Here is a 23,899-nt window from a genome sequence, read left to right on the forward strand (position 1 = left end):
CTTTGTTCTGTATTTGATCTTCTATGTGCTCTATGTGTGTGAATCACTACGTGCTTCCGTTCTTTCTCTTTCTCCGACAGGACACAGAATCCATTACATTCGTGATATTACAGCTCTCTGAATAATTAAAATACTGAGATGTATACGTGATATCTTTTTCATGATGATAGGAATGAAAGCATGTTATTAAACATGGGAACACGGTGGAGCAATGCTTGTTCATATCTCACGCAAGAGGCTTGCTGCGCCATGTGCGACCTTCGATGAAATAATTTATTACAGAAGTACTGTCTCTTTCAAACGTACTTTTCTTTCTCCAAATACCCAATCGCCACACAATCAGCTCTGTAATAAACGTTAAGCCATCTGTAAGCTTAGAACGCCGATTCTTCAAAACTTTTCAGGAACATTGAAATATCTTCGTAGTACATGTTTTATTATTCTATCCGTCTATCCTTCCAGTGTCGCGTCAGCACCAGCAATAATACAGCACAAGGCAGGAGCTATCCGTGAACTAGCTAGCGCTGCGGCACAGTGTCCTCACATGTTTAATTATTAACAATGCAGATTATTTAAATGAAGTTTTATCTGTATACTATAAGCAACATATTTTGCTGCATTTCATCTTAAAAATATATCGTCATCATACGCGCTTTATAAAGTAGCGCAGGTTGTGCAATATTATAACTAGTGCAAGTTCACAGTGGGGTAATTGTACTTATAAGTAAACAGTTCTACAAGGAGCACTTGATGGACTGATTGAGTGCGTTTATAGTTCTTGGGATGAAACTGTTTCTGAAACACGAGGTCCGTACAGGAATGGCTTTGACGCGTTTTGCCATGGCTGAGGTAGTGTGTGCTTGAAACTGTATACCGATAATTCTCTTTCTGATCAGCTGCTGCTGTGATTCCCCACTCAGATACAGTGATATAAATACTCCAAGTGGTGCAGTGAGAGTAATATGGAAAAAGATGATCCGCTGTGGCAACCCTTAACGGGAGCAGCTGAAAGCAGAAGAAGATGCAGTGAGCGTAACAACGCTAAAGCAGTTATGGTATTTGGAATACTATGGCTATTCCCTGGACCATTATATTGCTACAGGTTAATTACAATCAGATGCATTACACTAATAAACAATATGCAGTTAGTTTCAGTGTATTTATAAAGCTGCGTCAGGAATGTGGGTCTAAGAAAGAAAGGGTGACCACACAGGAACAGTAGCACTGCTTTGACGCTGGGTGCCGCCAGTCTTCAAAACCGAGCGGAGAAATTGCGTACGCCAGGGTATGAGGTACCGTGGAAATGTGCGTGGCTTTACGCCAAGTTTAGGTTTTATACATCGCGACTTGAGCGTGGAAACGTTCGTACGCAACATTTCTGTGCGTACACACCATTTATACATGAGGCCCCTGGTTACATCTGCCATAAAATTCATTTCTTCCCAGTTTGCATAAAATGGCCTGTTGCCTGTTCTTTCATTTAAAAGTGGACTTGGTGTGGGGTTGGTTAGTCATTTATCCCTCCTTTGTTGACACTGCCACATAAAACAGTTTTTTAAATTTTCTTTGCAGCTCCTGTTTAACAGAGTTATTTTGTTGCTTTGTGTTAGAAGCATAAGGAAGTAGGCACATCGATGAATGAGTCTTCAAATGGAGTTGACCTGTGGATTTTATGATAAGCCTTCTGGGAATCCTCCTCCTGCATGTGGGTTTGTCAAATGCACAGAAATTCTGATGTCTGCTTTTAAAAGATCAGTGTCAGCCGGGCAGGCCATTCTAAATGAGGCCAAACCTGAGTTTTATGACCTGGTAGCGGAGTTGGCATTAGCAAGCAAAAGGTTTTTTGGCTCATATTCAACAGAGCCTGTCTTGTAAATATTTCTTTTAAAGGCTGTGTCTTGTGTTGTAGCTGACGCCTGATCTCCATGTTAATATGGCGGACAGTATAGATTACATGATGGCTTGGCACTCCACTTTCTGATGCTCCTCTTACTGCTTAGAGATTCTCTTTGCTGCTGCTAAGTGTTAGTCATGGAGCGCAGAACAGATTCTGATTACTGTTTGCAAGGAACCAGAAGTAGGAAAAGTCTGAACATGCAGTGAGGCCAAACACCCGACATGTTCATACAAAAAGAAGAATGGAAAAAAATGTTATCAAATTCCTTTCATGATTTTGTTCTGCTTTGTTTTGCACTCTAACTCCTGTACCAAGATACATGTACACCGTGTGGCTGAAAGTGCCCTACGAGAAGTAAAAGAGAGAATTACAAGGAGGACAGATAGGAACACAAAAATGGATTAAAAATCATATTCTTAAACACAGAGGGTTTTCACGTTTCCTATAATTATGGTGGTAATTATAGCCCAGGGTTATCAAACTCCAAGACTGCAGTGGCTGCTGGTTTTTGTTCCAGTCACTTTAATTACTAGCCAGTTACTACTGATAATGAAACACACTGCTTTTACTATTACATTTTTAATTAATTGCTTTGTAAGAATCTGATCTCTTAATTGTTTTGTTTCCTTAATCAGCAACCAATAATGATATGCTGCAGATAAAAGTCTGCTCTCAGAAAAAAGAGAATCTGCAGTTTTGACAGTGTACACTGTGATGGAATATGAGCACCAGTAAACCATAGAGTTAAATAATGGGTTTTACAAACAACAAGAATTGGGTTCTAATTAAGAAATTGGTTGGATTTTGAGGTCCCTGTCTTAGCTGGTCTTACAGTGCCTTGCAAAGTATTCATCCTCCTCAGTGTTTGTGCCATTTTATCGCATTACAATCTGGAATTAAAATGGATTTTCATTTAGATTTTATGTAATGGGCTTAACAATACAGTCCAAATTATTGAAGTGGAATGAAAACCGAATACCTTTTGTATATACAGTCATATGAAAAAGTATGGGAACCCCTCTCAGCCTGCATAATAATTTACTTTCAACAAAAAAGATAACAGTGGTATGTGTTTCATTTCCTAGGAACATCTGAGTACTGGGGTGTTTTCCAAACAAAGATTTTTAGTGGAGCAGTATTTAGTTGTATGAAATTAAATCAAATGTGAAAAACTGGCTGTGCAAAAATTTAGGTACCTTGTAATTTTGCTGATTTGAATGCATGTAACTGCTGATTACTGGCAACACCAAATTGGTTGGATGAGCTCATTAAGCCTTGAACTTCATAGACAGCTGTGTCCAATCATGAGATATAAAGGTATTTAAGGCGGTCAATTGCAAGTTGTGCTTCCCTTTGACTCTCATCTGAAGAGTGACAGCATGGGATCCTCAAAGCAACTCTCAAAAGATCTGAAAACAAAGATTGTTCAGTGTCATGGTTTAGGGGAAGGCTACAAAAAGCTATCTCAGAGGTTTAAACTGTCAGTTTCAACTGTAAGGAATGTAATCAGGAAATGGAAGGCCACAGGCACAGTTGCTGTTAAACCCAGGTCTGGCAGGCCAAGAAAAATACAGGAATGGCATATGTACAGGATTGTGAGAATGGTTACAGACAACCCACAGATCACCATCAAAGACCTGCAAGAACATTGTGCTGCAGATGGTGTATCTGTACATCGTTCTACAATTCAGTGCAATTTGCACAAAGACCATCTATATGGCAGGGTGATGAGAAAGAAGCCCTTTCTGCACTCATGCCACAAACAGAGTCGCTTGTTGTATGCAAATGCTCATTTAGACAAGCCAGATTCATTTTGGAACAAAGTGCTTTGGACTGATGAGACAAAAATTGAGTTATTTGGTCATAACAAAAAGCGCTTTGCATGGAGGAAGAACAACACTGCATTCCAAGAAAAACACCTGCTACCTACTGTCAAATTTGGTAGAGGTTCCATCATGCTGTGGGGCTGTGTGGCTAGTTCAGGGACCGTGGCCCTTGTTAAAGTCGAGGGTCCAATGAATTCAACCCAATATCAACAAATTCTTCAGGATAATGTTCAAGCATCAGTCACAAAGTTGAAGTTACGCAGGGGTTGGATATTCCAACAAGACAATGACCCAAAACACAGTTCGAAATCTACAAAGGCATTCATGCAGAGGGAGAAGTATAATGTTCTGAAATGGCCGTCACAGTCCCCTGACTTGAATATCATTGAAAATCTATGGGATGATGTGAAGCAGGCTGTCCATGCTCGGCAGCCATCAAATTGAACTGAACTGGAGAGATTTTATATGGAAGAATGGTCAAAAATACCTCCATCCCGAATCCAGACACTCATCAAAGGTTATAGGAGGCGTCTAGAAGCTGACTCTGCAGCACCATTATGCAAGTCACATGAAGACCAAGGAGCTCTCTAAACAGGTGTCGGGGAGAAGTATAGATCGTAATTTATCATCCCAAGCTTTGAATATCCCATGGCGCACCATTAAATCCATTATAACAAAATGGAAAGAACATGGCTTACTACAAACCTGACAAGAGAAGGCCACCCACCAAAACTCAGAGTGGGCAAGGAAGAATGCAACGTATCCAGCAAGGATAACACTGTAGCTACTTCAAGGATCCACAGCGGAGGTGGGAGTATCTGTCCATAGGACCACTTTAAGCTGTACACTCTACAGAGCGGTGCTTTATGAAGAGTGGCCAGGAAAAAAACAAGTAAGCACATTTGGAGTTTGCCTAACAGCATGTGGCCAACTCCCCAGATATATGGAGGGTGGTTCTCTGATCAGTTGAGATTAAAATTGAACTTTTTGGCCATCATGGGAAAAGCTATATGTTGGTGCAAACCCAACACTTCCCATCACCCCGAGAAGTGAAGCATGGTGGTAGCAGCATCATGCTGTGGGGACAGGAAAACTGGTCAGGGCAGTTTTATGAGGAAAACCTGTTTCAGTCTGCCATAGATTTGAGATTGGGACCAAGGTTCGCCTTCCAGCAGGATAATGACCCTAAACATACTGCTAAAGCTACACTGGTGTGGTTTAAAGGGAAACTTTGAAATGTTTTGGAATGGCCTAATCAATGCCCAGACCTCAATCTAACTGAGAACCTGTGGCTTGACTTGAAGATTGCTGGATGCCAAGGTAACCCATCTACTTTGAAGCAGTTGGAGCAGTTATGCCCTGAGCAATGGGCAAAAATCCCAGTTATGAGATGGGTTGAACTAATCGAGACATTCCTCAAGAGACCTGCAGCTGGAATTGCAGCAAATGGTGGACTGACTTTGGGGGGTGAGTACCTATGCAAACTCAAGATTTCTGTCTTGTTCTCTTCATTATTGTTTGTGTCACAATAAAAAATATTTTGCACCTTCAAAGTGGTAGGCACGCTGTGTAAATCAAATAGTGCTAAGCTACCAAAAATAAATTTTAATTGCAGGTTATATTGCGACAAAACGGGACAAACGCCAAGCAGGGATGAATACTTTCTCAAGGCACTGTATGTTGGCCCGCTTCGTATCTCATTTTTGTTTAGCTGCTAGTTAATAAAAGAAATAATTAAGAGGTCTCCATCTTAAGAAGCAAGTCAAGGGGCAGCATTGAAAACCTGCTGCCACTTCAGCCCCCAGAGTTTGACCCCCATGCTACAGTCCAATTGCCAGGAAGAAGAGGGAAACAAAACCTGCTGTCAGCAAGGATGTTGGGGAAAGTCAACCTCCAGGACTGAGACCCTCGAAGTCAACCCTGGGGACCCTTGGGGCTGCAGCCTTTTGATTGTTTTAATTGGATTGCTAGCCTCATTAAGCATGCTGATGATTTAGGGGTCAACGTAGAAATTACAAACCTAAGCTTGGTAAATAATTATAAGTAATGTACCCAGTATTAATGTGCATTACATGGGCTCGACTTCTAATTTTTTCATCATCACGTCTTTCCTTCTGTGTGTTTCTAGGGGTTCCGGTTATTTACTAATGAGCCCATTGGTGGGTCTGATGCTGAAGTACCTGCAGCCTTTCAGATTCAGAGTTGTTTACCTGAATGTCTGCTCTGCTCTTTGTTATTCTGTTATTATTAGGATACAGTTAAGGAAGAAAAGTCCATAGAAAAAAGGCAAAATAATTAGAAAATAACAAAAGAGAGCTAAGTATTTAAGGCCATAATCATAGCCAGAATACAAATGTCCTGAAATGTCTCTCTGTTATAAAAGGAAATCCTGAGACAAGACTTTTTCAAAGAGATAATTTCAAGCCCCATGAGACAAGACATTGGCCATGAGATTTTTTCAAATCCCACCCTCCTCTCAACCATATTACACCACGCACACAGCCCTCTCACCTCTCATTCATGTGAATGCTTTTGACAGACACAGTTCCTGCTCTCTCAGCTCTTATAAATTTTAATGTTTTCCTCACTTTAAGTTCCCAATGAAAGAAGAATTATGTCCAAATCTTATTGAAGAATTTCATCCCGAAGGGTTATCAACAGAAGAAATGAGTACATGTGCAATCCTAACGATAAAGTCAAACGAATTAACGCAAAAAATGACGATTAGCTACACGGCAAATTGGATAAATGCGTATCAATAGACTATGCTGAAAGAGTTGGTGGTGATGGTGTGGAAGATGAAAACATCAACTTACAATATCACGAAGAATATCTACAACCACTAACACTGTCTGGTCTTCCAGCGGCCAAATTACTGTAGAAAGAAGGATGTATCGTAATGTTATTGCGTAATTTATGTATGAGTGATGGGCTATGCAATGGAACAAGATTAGCTGTATTCAAAATTGGTTGAAAAATTCTGACGTGTGAAAAGGCGCTATATGGGCGCCAACCCGACACAGACTGACACAGTGAGGCACACGTAAAATAAATAAACTTTATTTTCTTCACCTGTGGGGCACATCTTCCACGTGTCCCACAGGCACAACACAGTCCCAAAAGACACACCAAACAAAACACCAGCACAAAAACTCAACTCAACTCTTCTCTTCTCTTCTCTTCTCTTCTCTTCTCCTCTCCTCTCCTCTCCTCTCCTCTCCTCTCCTCCCGACTCTGGCTCTTTGAGTGGTGGCTGCAGGCTCCTCTTATAACACACCAGGAAGTGCTCCAGGTGGTAATTATCCTAATTAGGCTGCACTTCCGGGTGTGGCTGCATCACAGCCCAGATGGGCTCGTTAAGTCGTTCAGCTCCCCCTGGCGGTGGCCACGGAGCCCAAAAAACACCGTCTGGTCTTCCACCGCCCAAATTACTGCTGAAAGAAAGATGTATCCAAAATGGTAATGTAGTACATCTCCCACAGATAACATTAGACCCCAAAGGAGATCTTCATATGCCATTCGTATTAAAACGTTAACAGTTTCCCGTTAGAATAGCTTTTGCAAAGACAAATAACAAATCACAGAGACGAACATTCAAAAAAGTTGGTTTATTTAATAGAGAGAAAGAAATGAAATTCACTCACGGGTAGTTATACGTTTGTGTTGTCACGATGAAAGACCAAATACAGAAACAAAATTCAATGTGATATTGATGCAAATTTAATTTAAAAAATTGTTTTTACTGAAGTTTTACAGTAAAAGTGTAAGTTTACAAAGTATTTGCATGTTAATTACAAAGCCAAACAGAATGAAACCGTATAACTCAACGAATAACTCTTAACGCAACATGAAACATAATTTACTTTCAAATTATTACGTTTTACTATTTTTTACTACGGTTAATTACTCGCTGTAATGTAAAACATATGTAACAATTCCTATGAAAATACCAATCTGTTTAAACTGTATATCCGCAAGTGGCCAGCGTGTAGCACCAGCCTGGGGGTTGGCGAGCGGAGTGAGCAGGGGGCAAAGCCCCCTAGTCTTATAAATGTAAAAATCACACTGCTGTGCTTTTCTGAATGCAGAATAAGAACATTTAATTTAAAGTGAGATCAGTGACTCTCTGACTGTAAGAGCAGATGAAATGAAAGCCCGTAGCCCCTGGACCGAGTTTTGAGAATGTCTTCTTCATGGCCACCTGAGCTCCCCTGGGCATAAATGTGATAAAGTTATTCAGTAATGTTAAGCTGTGGCATCCTAGAAGATCTGAAGCAGCAGTTCTCGTCAGTAGCTGCATCGTCCACATCCCTCCCAAAATCACTGGCGGCCGCCAAGTTTTTCAGGGACACAAGACACCATTGCAGAAGACTGGAAGTAGAAAATGGAGACAGGCAGTGATTGGTGACCAGTGCGAATATTTCAAGTATGTGATACTGTATTATTACAATCTATTAAAAACTGTAACAGAACAACTATGATAAAGCCAAATTAAAGTAGTGGGGTTTTGCAATTTTTTAAACGTTCCATGGTCTTGACCAGTGTGTTTCTATTGGTAAAGCATTGCAGATTTTTGGTGCATGAAAGCAAAAAGCCGCCCCACGGCTGCTCTCAGAATAATAAGCAGAGCAGCGTTTGAAAATCTAAGATTACGATCAGGAGTGTAAGGGGACAGGAATGCGAAAGAGCTAAATTATGTTGTTCAGAGCCTTATATACAATTTAAGAGAGTTTTAAATTCAATACTTAAGGATTCAGATTGCCTTTTTAGTGATGCCATATGTTCAGATGTTCTTTTTAATGAAGATTCTTGCTGCTGAATTTTGAATAAACAGCAGCTTTTGTTAAGTAGAACAGACGTCCTCTTTGTAAGGAGTGGTACAGTATGAGGCCAAGCTGTATAACTGCAGCCAGGAAAAAAAAATTCCAAAATGGAAACCTAAAGGCTTTGTGAGCATGAGGGCCACAGCTCTGCTTTCACTGCAAGGCCAAAATCATTTGAAGGACTGTTGCAGTCCCAGAAGGTTTCAGGTGTCATCCTGGCCTGGTTGGGTCAGCGTGTTCTCCCTGTGGCTGTGTGTTTTATGCTGAGCTCCCCTGCTTCCTCCTGTAGGTTACATTCATTTGTCAGTGTAAGCTGGCCCCCCATGAGTGGGTCTTGGTGTGTGCAGAAGTGAAAACTCAACCAAATTTTTTACACAGACTTGACCAATTGGGTGGTGGGGGGAGCATGGAGTTTACATCATTTGTCACTTTTGTTTTTGCTGTGCACGACTACTTAATTTGTCATTCGACAGTGCATGATTAGTGACAAAAAATGTATTTGGGACAATACAAGCAAAGAGCTAGCACTCGGAGAAGATGAGCCCAGCCAAAGCAGTCAAGTTGTTATGCTTTACTAACCTCTTACCTCCTTCAGGTACCAAAAATAAAATAACCAGCTGAGTCACAAGTGCCATTCTTGTGATATTTGGATTAATATAATACATTTACAATCAAATCAGCAATGCCATAGCATTTCTCCTAAAATGTTCAACTTCATTCATTCATCTTCTTAGTCCACTTATCCAGGGCAGGGTCATGGGGTAGCTGGATCCCATCCTAGGAATCATCGGGCACAAGGCAAGAACACCATCTGGGCAGGATGCCAGTCTATCACTGGGTGAACACACACACACACACACAGGCCAATTTAGTAATGCCAATCCACCTAACTTACATGTCTTTGGACTATGGGAGGAAACCCTCAAAGACACAGGAAGAACATGCAAACTCTAGGCAGGGGGCACCTGGAGCACAAACCCTTCTCTGCTTACTGCAAGGCAGTCGTTCGTCCCCAACAAACTGACTGCGATTTCACGTCAACACAAATTGAAAAGTGAGGCCAGTGGGACCTCAGAAAACCCCCATGAGGCACTGTCACCATGTCAGCTCTTTGAATCAGTGGCTGGTGGTGGCCATTGTGTAAGACAGTGGTGTCCTTGAAAGGCAAATGTCTTTCACATTAGTAATCCAGGAGCTTCCTTGACGAAGGGACTGGCTACTCACACAAATGGCTTCCTCTCATTGTAAAGATTTTTTTTTCTGACAAAAAACAACGTCATGTAAAAAAAAAACCAAGCTGATTTTGAACTTCATCCATCCATCCATCCATTTTCCAACCCGCTGAATCCGAACACAGGGTCACGGGGCTCTGCTGGAGCCAATCCCAGCCAACACAGGGCACAAGGCAGGAACCAATCCTGGGCGGGGTGCCAACCCACCGCTGATTTTGAACTTCAGTGCTTTGAAATAAAACATATAAAAAATATACCCAGAAAACTTAATAATTTGGTGAGGTGTCTGAATTCTTTTGCAGGTATATGTATATTTATATCTATATAAATTATATTTTTATTATAAATTATATTTATAATATTTATATGTATAAATATGCTTTTGTTGCTACCATTTTAAGAGCCCCTTCAAGGCGGGCAGCCCTCTATGAAACTGTCCCACACCCGCATGATGTCTGGCACTGAGCTGGGCATGTCGGGAGTGTACCCCACTTTCGGTGTGTTGTGTTGGCACATGCAGCCCAAAACAGGGGGCTGCAGCATAAAATCAGATTGAACTGTCTTGGATTTTAGCCACAAACATTTTAGAGGCTCAAATCATTTAATTCCTCAGCCCGCCACTTTGGCCTGCCTAACTCCAAGCTGCTCTTCACCCCATGTGTGCTCTCTACTTCTAGGTGCCATCATGCCATGGATATAGGTTTGCGATTGTTCCGCTTTAATTGATCATGTTTACAATGATTTTGAATTTCACTGTGAAGGGCTTTGTACTGGCTGAGGGGATTGACTGCTGCCCAAAAGGATGCTGGTCCACTCCCCGCCACAGACTACAACTGGCACCATTGACTGTTTCCTCAAGGCCGTACCCATAAAGAGTCTTGGTGTGCTCATTCATTATTCTTATCATTAAAATATGGGCACCTAGAGTGTGGTTTGGGTTATCAGGGTCCATGAGTTCCAGTCTCTATGTGTAAATAGCCTTGAGGAATAGAAGGGCCAAATAAAAGAAATGAAGGAGTCAGAGCTGTTTAGACATGGTAGCCTTCAGAAAGAAGACGCACTGCCCCCAAACGTGACTCCAGCTTAAAGAGTAGCGTATGGAAAGCAGCGACAGCTGCTGCTTCTTGGGGCACCTGGTTATTGTAGCCAGATGCTGTCATGCAACTGGCGCAGCAGTTCATATGCAAAGCAAAAAACAAGGCTGACGAGAACATGATAAAATGATAGTTAGGCATTCAACATGTGAACATAAGTGCCGCCATCAGAAGAACATTGATACTGAATTAGAAGAATGGACATTGACAGCTCAGAATAATAACTGAGGAGGAGATTCATGAATACAATCAGAAACTGCTACATAAAATCATTAATTAACAAAGGGGCATCAGACCATGAATGGTAACAATCTCATTGATTAAACTAACTGGCATCCCTTTGGAATGGCAAAGGAACTGAAGGAGCTGGAGATGATCACACAAACTCCAAGCGGATGATGATGGGGCCAGGAGCTGAACCCAGACCCCCGGAGCTGTGAGAAAGCAGCGGTATCCAGTGTGGTTCCCCCAACTCCAGTATATTGTAGCATTCCTGTGACCCCAGGTAGGCAGCACTGTACTCAACACCCACCAGTGTACGGAGATCTCTGTCTGTGCAGTGTGTGCTCACAGCGATCTCAAACACTTTGCATTGCTCAAGAGCAAAGGTGGCTTTCTTATCAAAGAGTAAACATGCTACCATGTCTTTGGGAAAGTAAGATAATTTAGGCAAATATAGCTGATTAGGTGCAACTCTACAACTTAAATATGTTCATAAAACGATTGGGGAACCCAGGTTCACTTTGTTTAGATAACACGTCATACAGTAGACTGGCCAGCATCTCTGGCAATGCCATTACATTTGTGTCATCTGGCGTCTCTTTGCCAGCACGCCCCTTCTCATTGTTATAAGCTGAAGGTGGTCTCCTTTGCACCAGTGTCTGTACGGCTGACTGTAGACCCCTCCAATCAGTGTTAAGTGCTAACAGCCCCGCCCCTTTTACTTGTCAGTGGCTCCCCCCCATGTTGGAATCACCACACACCATACATTTTGGAGGGCTGACTGTGTTTCGTGATCACCGCCAGCAGCTTTCTATTTATGTAATGGCTACCCACTCCACAATCAGCGACAGCAAGCTCTTTGTCGTTCTGGTGCCCTGCTTTAGGCTGTTACAGCCTTTCTTGCACCTAACCAGCGTTCACTGCCCTTTACTGTGGAAACTCGACAACATTGCTGCCAACATTCCTCTTCGGCTGACAACTCTTGAAGCTCTGCAGACAGGCTGGTGGGTTGTAGTGCACCTCACATCCTCTGTGTGCCACTGTTTCCTGAAGGCAGCACAGTTTTTGGGAGCACATTTGGTGCCAAGTCCCCACTCAGTGGAGGGGTGGCAGATCAGGAGCTCCATGGTGGACTGAGAGTTGATGGTCTTCAGCTTCTTCTGAAATGGAAAAGACTTTACCCCTTCTGTTTCCTCCACTGTGTTTGTTATTGATAATATTAATAAGTGTAGAGTTTGTATGTTCTCTCCATATTTTTTGTTTCCCATCTCTCCAAAATGTGCAGGTTAAGCTAACTGGCAAATCTAAACTGGATGGTCTCTGTTGAAGAAAGTGGTTGGAGCAAAAAACCTGTATCCACTGTGTCCATTCAGAAATTGGGTTTGAGACCCCAGCACTGAGGGTCAAAAGCTCAACATTCAAAATCTATGGCTGGCCCATCCTTTGTGAGGTGTGGGTGAGTGTGAGTGGTCCCTGAGATGGACTGTCCAGAGATGTTTTCCACCTTTATCCCAGTGCTGCCATGCTAGGCTCTGGTCTGATATCTTCATGGCCCGGAACTGGACTTTAGGAGGTTTTAAAATTCTGTCTTCTATTCCCTGAGGTTATTACTCAGCTGTCAGAGTCCATGTTGGTTGTCTTTGTGGTTAACTGTTCTCTCCTTACATTTTGTTGTTTTACAGAAGGAATTTCATTCACAGAGTCAGGGTGATTAAGATGGCTACATGAGATCTTGGGGCAGCTTGTAAGAGTCAATGGTTTGTCACAATTGTAACTTTTCAGATTAATGCCAGGCCCTCTTTTAACATTCCGTTTGCATGCAGCCTTACTACACAGCCATCCTCTTAACTCACCCTTAGAAATGTCCTATGACGTAGCTCATCTCGGGAGCGGTGAGCTAAGCCATAGAGGGGTCACCCATTTCTCCCAGGACACGCTCACTTCTATTCACAGGCTCACTCTCAGTGTTGTACAGTGGCCAGTGAGCCAGCCATCGATGTGCTTGGCATGTGTGGTGCACCGGGAGAAGGTAGGTTTGTGAAGTCAATATTGTCACATAAACAGGGTCAAATAAAATTCTTATTTCCATGTGCTGATCACTATTCTCCAGTTCCATGATTGGCAAATTATGATTACTAATGATGTTTATGGCTTTAAGATGGGATGTCCGGCTATCAACAGGTCAATAACCTTGTGCAAGGAGGCCGAGAGGATTCAGAGAAAACTATCAAGGCCATGAGGAGAACATTCCAACTGCACACCGACAGTAGCTGGGCTTGAGATCTGGATGCAGATGCGGGGAGCAGACGCCTTGCTATGCTAACCACTGTGCCACCATGCTTTCCCACAATAATGTTCCAGCACTCTTGCTCTATTTGTTTACAAGCTAGTTGTTAACTATAAAAGAATGCTGTAAACTTGCCCAAAGCATACCAGTTTCCTGTCATTTGCATTTTTAAAAACAGCAGCCAGCACCTTAACGCTTGTGTTGTAGTGGTGGGAGGAGACAGCGCTGAGTGGGCAGGGGGAGGTGCTGAATGTTTCTCTTGGATTTTAATGCAGAGGGCTGAGTGCGAATTATACAGTTTATTTACACTATGGATCCTAAGCCACATCTGAGCAGCATGCTATTGAGATTATTCACGATTCACAGATCCATTATTGTAAGTACTTCACTCTCAATTAACTTCTTTTATTGAACCCCAGAGTGCAGTAACTGAGGAGCGAGAAGCCTTGCTCTGTGTACAGCAGTGGTGTCCAATGTGCATGTTCATACACATCTTCAGGTGCTCGGCTGTTCTTTATCCACTGGGTGCCAGAGGCAAAATTCATTTAAAGAGAGTGTGGCTTCAAGAGCTAATGACAACTGCAAAAATTGGTTAAGGTGGTGGACTTTGTCAGGGGAAAAAATATCTGTTGCTCTGGACAATGAGCTTTTCAAGCTGAAGGTATAAAAATATAATGGGTTCCTGAAAAATAACATTCTGGTTTTCAGCTACTTATACTTGTCTTCACTAAGATGAAAAAATAATTATAGTGATTACTTTTAATAATGCGAAAGGATGAGCCTCTGGGCATTTTAGAAAGTCAAAGCTGATTTACTTCAGATATGGGCGTCCTGGTAGGATCTGCTTGTGGAGGTTAAACTGCCCTCACAAGGCGACTAGTCAAACGGAGCGGGCCGCATGTCAGTACAATGTGCTTTTCTTGCCTTAATTTTAATCAAAGCATTTTATGAGTGAGGAGGAGTCTTCACCTCTCTTGTTTTCTTATTAGTTCAAAATGAAGTGTAAAGGATGCAAAGCTAACCTGCTGATCTTCTCCCATTTAGACCAGCATGCTCCTTTATACCAACGGCAATCTGTCTGCACGACGCCTCACTGTGACTGCTGCTGTGGCAGAACTTTTCTTTCTTTTTTTTTGTCATTTTGGTCTGTGTTCAGAATTGTGTGTCTGTGTGTATATATATCTATATCTATATATCTCTGAACCCAGCCACAATTATTATATATATAAATAAATAAATTATTGTGGCTGGGTTCAGGAAGAACAGCTCCACAAACTAGAAAAATTTAGATCGCCAACACAGACATCCCATTTATTGTCCAAGGATATAAAATATTATGTGAGGAATCAAAATGTGATTCCATCAAAGTAATTGGGCTAGTTAGCCAAGATTCTGGTCACAGCGACAATGGAGATTCATCCAGCGGGTCGTTTGAGCCAGAAATGACACCGCCTACTGGGAGATTGAACTGGAAGGGGCACTGTCCATTGCCTTCACTTGGCGGTTTCTTAACACAGTGCTAGTGACAGCGTCCTCACTCATCCCAGCAGGTTATTACATATCTCGACAGAGCCTGTGAGAAGCTACCACAATAACATTTAAACTAGGGGGCTCTGCCCCCTGCTCACTTCGCTCTCCAACCCCACAATCCCCCAAACCCGGGCTGCACTACGCACCAGCCACTTTGTGTCTCTGCCGCTCGCATATGTGGATTTCACTTTCACCAAACAACAAATTTTCTAATTCTTTTGGATTGGGAAGAAACACTACTTTTCCCTGATGGCAACACAAATTAGACAATCTACAAGTCTCTGACTTAAAATTTAAATCCAAACAATATCTACATACTTCTGTCATATCACCTCTGTCCATATATTCGATCTCGTCTCACAGGACTTGAAAGTATCTCTCTGAAAAAGTCATGTCAGGTCCCAGGATTTTTTTATTATAATAAAATACTGTATATTAAAATGCTATATATAATATAATATAAAACTGCTCAAAAACATTAAAGGAACACTTTGAAAATCAGATCTGAAGGGGGGAAAAAAATCCTGCTTGATATCTCTACTGATATGGACTGATATGGTAATTGTTAGCAATGAAAGGATGCCACATCGTTTGATGGAAATGAAAGCGTAGACTTAGCATTAACACTGGCAGGGATTTTCCTTGGAAATCTTTCCCCTGTTTAGAAGGATCTATAATACATTTACTTTCCACTTTTTTTAGAACTATTCTTGTGAGAAATATGCATGGAATAAAACAAAATGTGTTTTTGTTATTATTATTTTTATTATTATTATATGGCCATTGCTGTTTATCTATTTATATCCCAGATGTCATTTTAATAATAATCCTCTTTTTGGGTCCTGTAGTATGCACTCTTAAAAATAAAGGTGCCAGAATAGTTCTTTAGGACGATGCCATGGAGAAACCATTTTTGTTTCTCAAAAGACGCAGCCACATGAAGGTTCCAGAAAGAGCCTTTCATTTATTAGATCTCCAACAGGCACCATACAGTAAATGATTATGACTAGATGGTAACAGATTTGTGAAATATCAATGGGTTGTGATTTTAAAAGGACCCTCTCAGCTTACAGTAACACAGGCTAAGTCCAAGTTTCTTAATCTGTTAGTTCCCTGCTATTTAGCCTTAAAGATTTCAGTTTTTATTTCTACGTATTTTTTTCTACGTTATTGTTCAAAGCACAAAGAACCAGCATCCTAAGCAAAGTCCCAGTCACAGCATGAAATGGTGCTTTGTCAAGCAATGGCACAATAAAGAACCACACAACCCAGTGAAGAACCATAAAATGCCATTAAAGGACCAGTGTTTTGAAGAGTGTGGTACCAACTTTCTTATTTGGGTCCTCTTACTAAAAAGTTTAGGAACTCCTGTGTTAAAGCAACGACGGCAGCATCTGACCTTCCTCATACGGTTTGAAACAGCATGACCAATACTCCCTCTCTCGAGAAACAAAGAGCCAAGAAAATAAAAAATTAGTCTTGTAAAAAAGAAATTGAGAAAGAAAAAGCTGTCTAATGTGATTGCAAAATTAATTTTCCTAAACAATTAGCATTTAGGAGATCAGTTAACAAGTTTTGATTGTGATATTTATGTTATCAGTTGTGAACATTAATATGGGAATACAATCAGCAAGGATTTTCTATTTTATTTGTGAGCTATTACTGTAACATTTTTATAAATTGTAAATCATACCATGTGAAATATAGGAAATAATTAATTGACCTGATATAACAATTCAATGTATGGTTTCTGTCATTAATACTACTGTGAACATTAATGAAAATGGCATATAAAAAAATAAAGTGCCCACATCTCCTGAGCTGCCCATCTCAATAAAAAATCTTTGCAGCAGTAGGTTTAAGTGACTTCACATTATGTCCATTCAGTAGTCCATAACCTACAAATATTTACCCAGTATTTTAATTTTAAGTGGCCTATCCATGTTTCTGGAAAAATGTACTTGAAGTGCCATCCTGTTATACAAAAATGTAATATTTGATATGGAAAAACTTATTTCAAACAATTTTTATATTCAATTACTAGGGGGCTTTGCTCCCCTGCTCGCTTCGCTCGCCAACCCCTGGGCAGGCGCTACACGCTAGCCACTTTGCAGTTCAGCCGCTCGCGTATGGGGATGCGGATGTGCAATTTAAACAGATTGGTATTTTCATGGGAATTGTTACATATGCATAATATAACTAACTATTTTGCATTACAGAGAGTAATTAACCATATTAAAAAATAGTAAAACGTAATAATTTGAAAGTAAATTATGTTTCATGTTGCATTAGAGTTATTTGTTGCATAATACGATTTTGTTCTGTTTGGCTTTGAAATTAACATGCAAATACTTTTTAAACTTACACTTTTACTGTAAAACTTCAGTAAAAACAATTTGTTTAATAAAATTTTCATCAATATCGCATTGAATTTTGCTTCTGTGTTTGGAGTTTCATCGTGACAAACCAACATATAATTACCCGTGATTAAATTTCGTTTCTTTCTCTCTATTACATAAAAATATTTTTGGCTCAGAGATTTGTTAATTGTCTTTGCAAAAGCTATTCTAACGGGAAACTGTTAACATTTTAATACGAATGGCATATCAATATCTCCTTTGTTGTCTAATGTTATCCCCTGAAGATGTACTACATTACCTTTTTTGGATACATCCTTCTTTCTACAGTAGGAAGACCGGACGGTGTTAATGGTTGTAGATATTCTTCGTGATATTGTAAGTTGATGTTTTCATCTTCCGCACCATCACCACCAACTGTTTCTGCATAGTCGATTGATATGCATTTAACCAATTTGCCGTGTAACAATTGACATTTTTGGCGTTAATTCGTTTGACTTCATTGTTTCTTGGTGCTAGGATTGCCCGTGTACTCATTTCTTCTGTTGGTAACCCTTCATGGTGAAATTCTTCAATAAGATTTGGACGTAATGCATCTTCTTTAATTGGGAACTTAAAGTGAGGAAAACATTAAAATTTATAAGAGCTGAGAGAGCAGGAGCTGTGTCTGTCAAAAGCCTCCACACCAATGAGAGGTGAGAGGACCGTGTGTGTGGTTGAATATGGTTGAGAGGAGGGCGGGACTTGAAAAAATCTCTTGAAAAAGGTCTTGTCTCATCCCAGGATTTTTTTATATAATAGAGAGAAATATACATTTTATTAAACATAAAATACAGTACATCTATATTTTATTAAATACTAGCAAAATACCCGCGCTTTGCAGCGGAGAAGTAGTGTGTTAAAGAGGTTATGTAAACATATATATATATACATATACATATACACATATATATACATATCTACATATAGCAAAATACACGCGCTTCGCAGCGGAGAAGTAGTGTGTTAAAGAGGTTATGTAACCATATATATACATAAACATATATACATATATATACATATCTACATATACACATATCTACATATACATATATATATACATATACACATCCACATATACATATATATATACATATACAAATTTACATATCTACATATATATATATATATATATAGATATAAATATAGACATACATATATACATACATACATTCACATATATATATATATATATATATATATATATATATATATATATATATATATATATATACAGTGGTGTGAAAAACTATTTGCCCCCTTCCTGATTTCTTATTCTTTTGCATGTTTGTCACACAAAATGTTTCTGATCATCAAACACATTTAACCATTAGTCAAATATAACACAAGTAAACACAAAATGCAGTTTTTAAATGATGGTTTTTATTATTTAGGGAGAAAAAAAATCCAAACCTACATGGCCCTGTGTGAAAAAGTAATTGCCCCCTTGTTAAAAAATAACCTAACTGTGGTGTATCACACCTGAGTTCAATTTCCGTAGCCACCCCCAGGCCTGATTACTGCCACACCTGTTTCAATCAAGAAATCACTTAAATAGGAGCTGCCTGACACAGAGAAGTAGACCAAAAGCACCTCAAAAGCTAGACATCATGCCAAGATCCAAAGAAATTCAGGAACAAATGAGAACAGAAGTAATTGAGATCTATCAGTCTGGTAAAGGTTATAAAGCCATTTCTAAAGCTTTGGGACTCCAGCGAACCACAGTGAGAGCCATTATCCACAAATGGCAAAAACATGGAACAGTGGTGAACCTTCCCAGGAGTGGCCGGCCGACCAAAATTACCCCAAGAGCGCAGAGACGACTCATCCGAGAGGTCACAAAAGACCCCAGGACAACGTCTAAAGAACTGCAGGCCTCACTTGCCTCAATTAAGGTCAGTGTTCACGACTCCACCATAAGAAAGAGACTGGGCAAAAACGGCCTGCATGGCAGATGTCCAAGACGCAAACCACTGTTAAGCAAAAAGAACATTAGGGCTCGTCTCAATTTTGCTAAGAAACATCTCAATTATTGCCAAGACTTTTGGGAAAATACCTTGTGGACTGATGAGTCAAAAGTTGAACTTTTTGGAAGGCAAATGTCCCGTTACATCTGGTGTAAAAGGAACACAGCATTTCAGAAAAAGAACATCATACCAACAGTAAAATATGGTGGTGGTAGTGTGATGGTCTGGGGTTGTTTTGCTGCTTCAGGACCTGGAAGGCTTGCTGTGATAGATGGAACCATGAATTCTACTGTCTACCAAAAAATCCTGAAGGAGAATGTCCGGCCATCTGTTCGTCAACTCAAGCTGAAGCGATCTTGGGTGCTGCAACAGGACAATGACCCAAAACACACCAGCAAATCCACCTCTGAATGGCTGAAGAAAAACAAAATGAAGACTTTGGAGTGGCCTAGTCAAAGTCCTGACCTGAATCCAATTGAGATGCTATGGCATGACCTTAAAAAGGCGGTTCATGCTAGAAAACCCTCAAATAAAGCTGAATTACAACAATTTTGCAAAGATGAGTGGGCCAAAATTCCTCCAGAGCGCTGTAAAAGACTCATTGCAAGTTATCGCAAACGCTTGATTGCAGTTATTGCTGCTAAGGGTGGCCCAACCAGTTATTAGGTTCAGGGGGCAATTACTTTTTCACACAGGGCCATGTAGGTTTGGATTTTTTTTTCTCCCTAAATAATAAAAACCACCATTTACAAACTGCATTTTGTGTTTACTTGTGTTATATTTGACTAATGGTTAAATGTGTTTGATGATCAGAAACATTTTGTGTGACAAACATGCAAAAGAATAAGAAATCAGGAAGGGGGCAAATAGTTTTTCACACCATTGTATATATATATATACTGTATATATATACACTGTATATATACATATCTACCTATTGGCTCCTGTATTTAGGATATAGCGGGTTGGATAATGGATGGATGGACATCTGTATGCATAGCCGTATTTGCCCGTTTTTGTTTTGTTTCTTTCTTCAGTAATATTTCAGTAAACCCGGAGCTTGTCAGTTCAAATCCTGGTACTGACACCACTGTGTGACATTGAGGAAGTCACTTCACCTGCCTGTGCTGCAAAAAACAAAAGTAATGTAAGAAATTGTACCTCAGATGTTGCAAGCTGCTGGAATAAAGGCATAAGTAAAATAGATAAATTAATAGCTCCTATGTGTATAATACATATTTATTTTCAGTTAAGTCATCTGCAGCAAACTTTTATAAATGAGGGTTTCTGATTTTTAGATAGTGCAAACTGTTTCTTCTTCATTGACATTTTCTCTTGGAGAGGTTTTTTCATTTTATTGAAAATTAAAGCAGCAGCTGCCAAAATATGTAGCTTTCTTATTAATTTTTCAACATTGTGTAAAATAAATTTATAAAGTAACATAAAAGGTTTAAATACTGGTTATCCTTTTACACTAAAATATTACTAAAGAGAAACAAAAAAAGTAAAATGGATATGTTCTTTTTCTTTAAGGAGATTAAATATTACTGAAGAAAGAAAAAAAAAATAAAACAGCCAAATGGGGCTATGCATACGAACTTAAAAGGTTTAAAACAGAAATATATATTTTATTTTTACTTGCTTAACTTGTGGAGGGTGTATCCTGTAGCAAAGCCCTAACTTTTTTTGTGAAAGCCCGTTTCAGTCAATAAGTGTTAAAAAAACGTGTAAAGATATTGACAATAAGCTACGCAAACCCAGGAAGACATGGAATCGTTTAAATCAAGTATCATTACATCTTCCTTTCTTAAAGAGAAGTAAGGCAGTACTTATAAGCTTACATATTTATATATAGACATACATACATATATATATATATCTATATCCGAAGCCGTGCAAGCACACTCTTGAGAATGCAACGTATAGTTGTACAGAAGAAAAGCAATCTTGCCTCAAATGAATGGCAACCTTTTGTAGGTCTATGAACTTAATTTAAACTTTAGGTTTACACGGTGCTTTCTTTCCGAAGTACCTGCACTCATGAATATGTCTGTATGTGTCAGTCGGTCAAATCCACGCGCCTCGCACCGGCGAAGTACCGCTTTTAAATTTTTATTAAGAAGAAAAGAAAACCTTTTTAAATTGAGGGAAAATATACTAACAACAGTTTGTTAAGGATCTGTTTTTTTGTGAAGCTGCCTTCACTCGAGTGATCACTTCGAGCTGACTTGTTGGCCAACTATAAGCGTTACCTGGTAGATAACCACCCATACAATCAGATTGTGAATCAGACTACGAATGCCGTGATTGTAATTACCCCGATCTACATGTTGTCAAATAAACGAACCACACGCCGTGGCGCAATTTTAGGGGCTTCGCCAGTAGCGCTGACGTCCGAGGTTGGATTCCTGTAAGGGAGTGAAGTGAGTGGCTGGTTACCTACCAGGTAACGCTTATGGTTGGCCAGCAAGTGAGGTAACATCAGCCACGGTGCCTTCAGTTGTGAGAAGCAGATCATAGAATGGTTGAAAATAGTTTACTGTCAAATAATGCAGAGTACGCGACACGTCTTTCCCCCTTATTCTTGGCTCATCAGGCGTACACACTCACTGCACTCGCTTACGGTAATCGAACCTCGGACGTCAGCGCTAGAGGGGCTTCGCAGCAGTGAAGTATTGCTTTTAAATTTTAATTAAGAAGAAAAGAAAACCTCCGAGGTTCGATTCCCGTAAGGGAGTGAAGTGAGTGGCTGGTTACCTACCAGGTAACGCTTATGGTTGGCCAGCAAGTGAGGTAACATCAGCCACGGTGCCTTCAGTTGTGAGAAGCAGATCATAGAATGGTTGAAAATAGTTTACTGTCAAATAATGCAAAGAGTACGCGACACGTCTTTCCCCCTTATTCTTGGCTCATCAGGCGTACACACTCACTGCACTCGCTTACGGTAATCGAACCTCGGACGTCAGCACTAGAGGGGCTTCGCAGCGGTGAAGTATTGCTTTTAAATTTTAATTAAGAAGAAAAGAAAACCTTTTTAAATTAAGTCTTAAAAAGAGGTGTAAAGATATTGACAATAAGCTACGCAAACCCACCAAGAAATGCAATCGTTTAAATCAAGGCGCGAGTCAAAAAACACCATCCCATAATATTAGTTAATGATTAACACATTTCTATATGTATTGTAAGCATACAATACAACTGATAATATGTTGCGCTTATTTATCTGGTGTACCAACATTTTTGCGCGTTTAACGGCTGAAATCTAACGTGGTTTGTGCCCTTCAGAATGAAAACAGTTTGCATTTACCTTTTTAATAAAAGGCGAGCTTTTAAGCCTGAGAAATCACCCCGTAAATGCACACGTTTAATTGCACATGTTTTAATATGTATGCTTACACAGTATTAAAAGACACTCAAAAATTAACGTCATTTACCTTCGTTCCCGTGTTTGACTCGTGCTGTAAATGTCTTCCTTGTTTTCAGTTCACGTGATTACGTAGGAGGCGTGATGACACGATACGTGACTCCGCTTCCTCCATTAGAGTATATGGACAAAAAACAGGTTCCAGTTATGACCATTACGCGTAGAATTTCGAAATGAAACCTGTCTAACTTTTATAAGTAAGCTGTAAGGAATGAGCCTGCCAAATTTCAGCCTTCCACCTACACGGGAAGTTCGAGAATTAGTGATGAGTCAGTCAATCAGTCAATCAGTCAGTCAGTCAGTCAGTCAGTGAGTCAGTGAGGGCTTTGCCTTTTATTAATATGTATAGATCTACATTTTATTTAAACATTTTATTATTTCCTTATATTTTGTTTCTTTAACATCGTATAGGGGCCCCGATGTACTAGCTATGCCACAGCTCAGAGGGTCTTAAACAGACCATTTGTTTCTTCCTGATTGTACAACTGAAATGTTGGGCCACCACACTTCTTTGCAGTGTTTCCAAGTTGACCCAGAATTCCTCAGTTCAGGCTACATGTCAGCCTTGTTCTACTTCAGCCTCTTGTTCAGCTTCTTGTCTTTGTTGGCAGTGGTAAAACTCAATAGGTCACTTGCTGCCACAGTTTACTTGAGGATGTGCATTCTGTTTGTGTCCCATATCAGACCATTTTCTTTGTACTTGTAGGATCAGGTATGTGTCCTGTTGACCTCTGTATTTTTGATCATTATAGTCGCCATATCTCATCTGGATTTGCCATGTCAGGTAGAGGGCCCTATGTTCCCAGTGCTGGTATGGACATGAAGTTTACGGAGTAGCTCTTTTGTTTTTGATGGACAAATCTTCATTTGAAAAATGACCAAAAAGTGCTGCTTATCTGGCCATAGGTGCCTTTTGTTGGCTGAAGGCAGGTGCTGCCTGGACTCTTCATTTCCTTGAATGACCCGCAGCTTAATTTGCTCATCCTGTCAGTACTTTGCTCCCAATATACGCCACTTTATAGCTCAAGAATGAACTGGTTACTTTCTTCAGAAGCTTATCTAAAGTAATTCAGTCCTGCCACTGATACAGACCATCAGATTGGACGCGTGTAAAATTTGTACACTCATCAGGGGACCTCCCCAGACCTGAATGCCCACACATTTACACGGACCGTTACTTCCTTTCTGCTCAGTCACATGC

General features: G+C 40.2%; 1 protein-coding gene across 1 annotated transcript in view; it reads left to right on the plus strand.

Moving 5' to 3' along the window:
* Positions 1-13,609: 13,609 nt before the first annotated feature.
* The window catches only part of arhgap36 (Rho GTPase activating protein 36), a 112,596-nt gene continuing 102,306 nt past the window's right edge, over positions 13,610-23,899 (plus strand). Inside the window, exon 1 of the mRNA XM_028815549.2 lies at positions 13,610-13,757. Within this exon, the coding sequence (XP_028671382.1) occupies positions 13,692-13,757 (66 nt within the window). The 5' untranslated portion in view covers positions 13,610-13,691. The remainder of the gene's footprint in view (positions 13,758-23,899) is intronic.

The sequence above is a fragment of the Erpetoichthys calabaricus genome, chromosome 12, assembly GCF_900747795.2.
Source record: "Erpetoichthys calabaricus chromosome 12, fErpCal1.3, whole genome shotgun sequence".
Classification (NCBI taxonomy): Eukaryota; Metazoa; Chordata; class Cladistia; order Polypteriformes; family Polypteridae; genus Erpetoichthys; species Erpetoichthys calabaricus.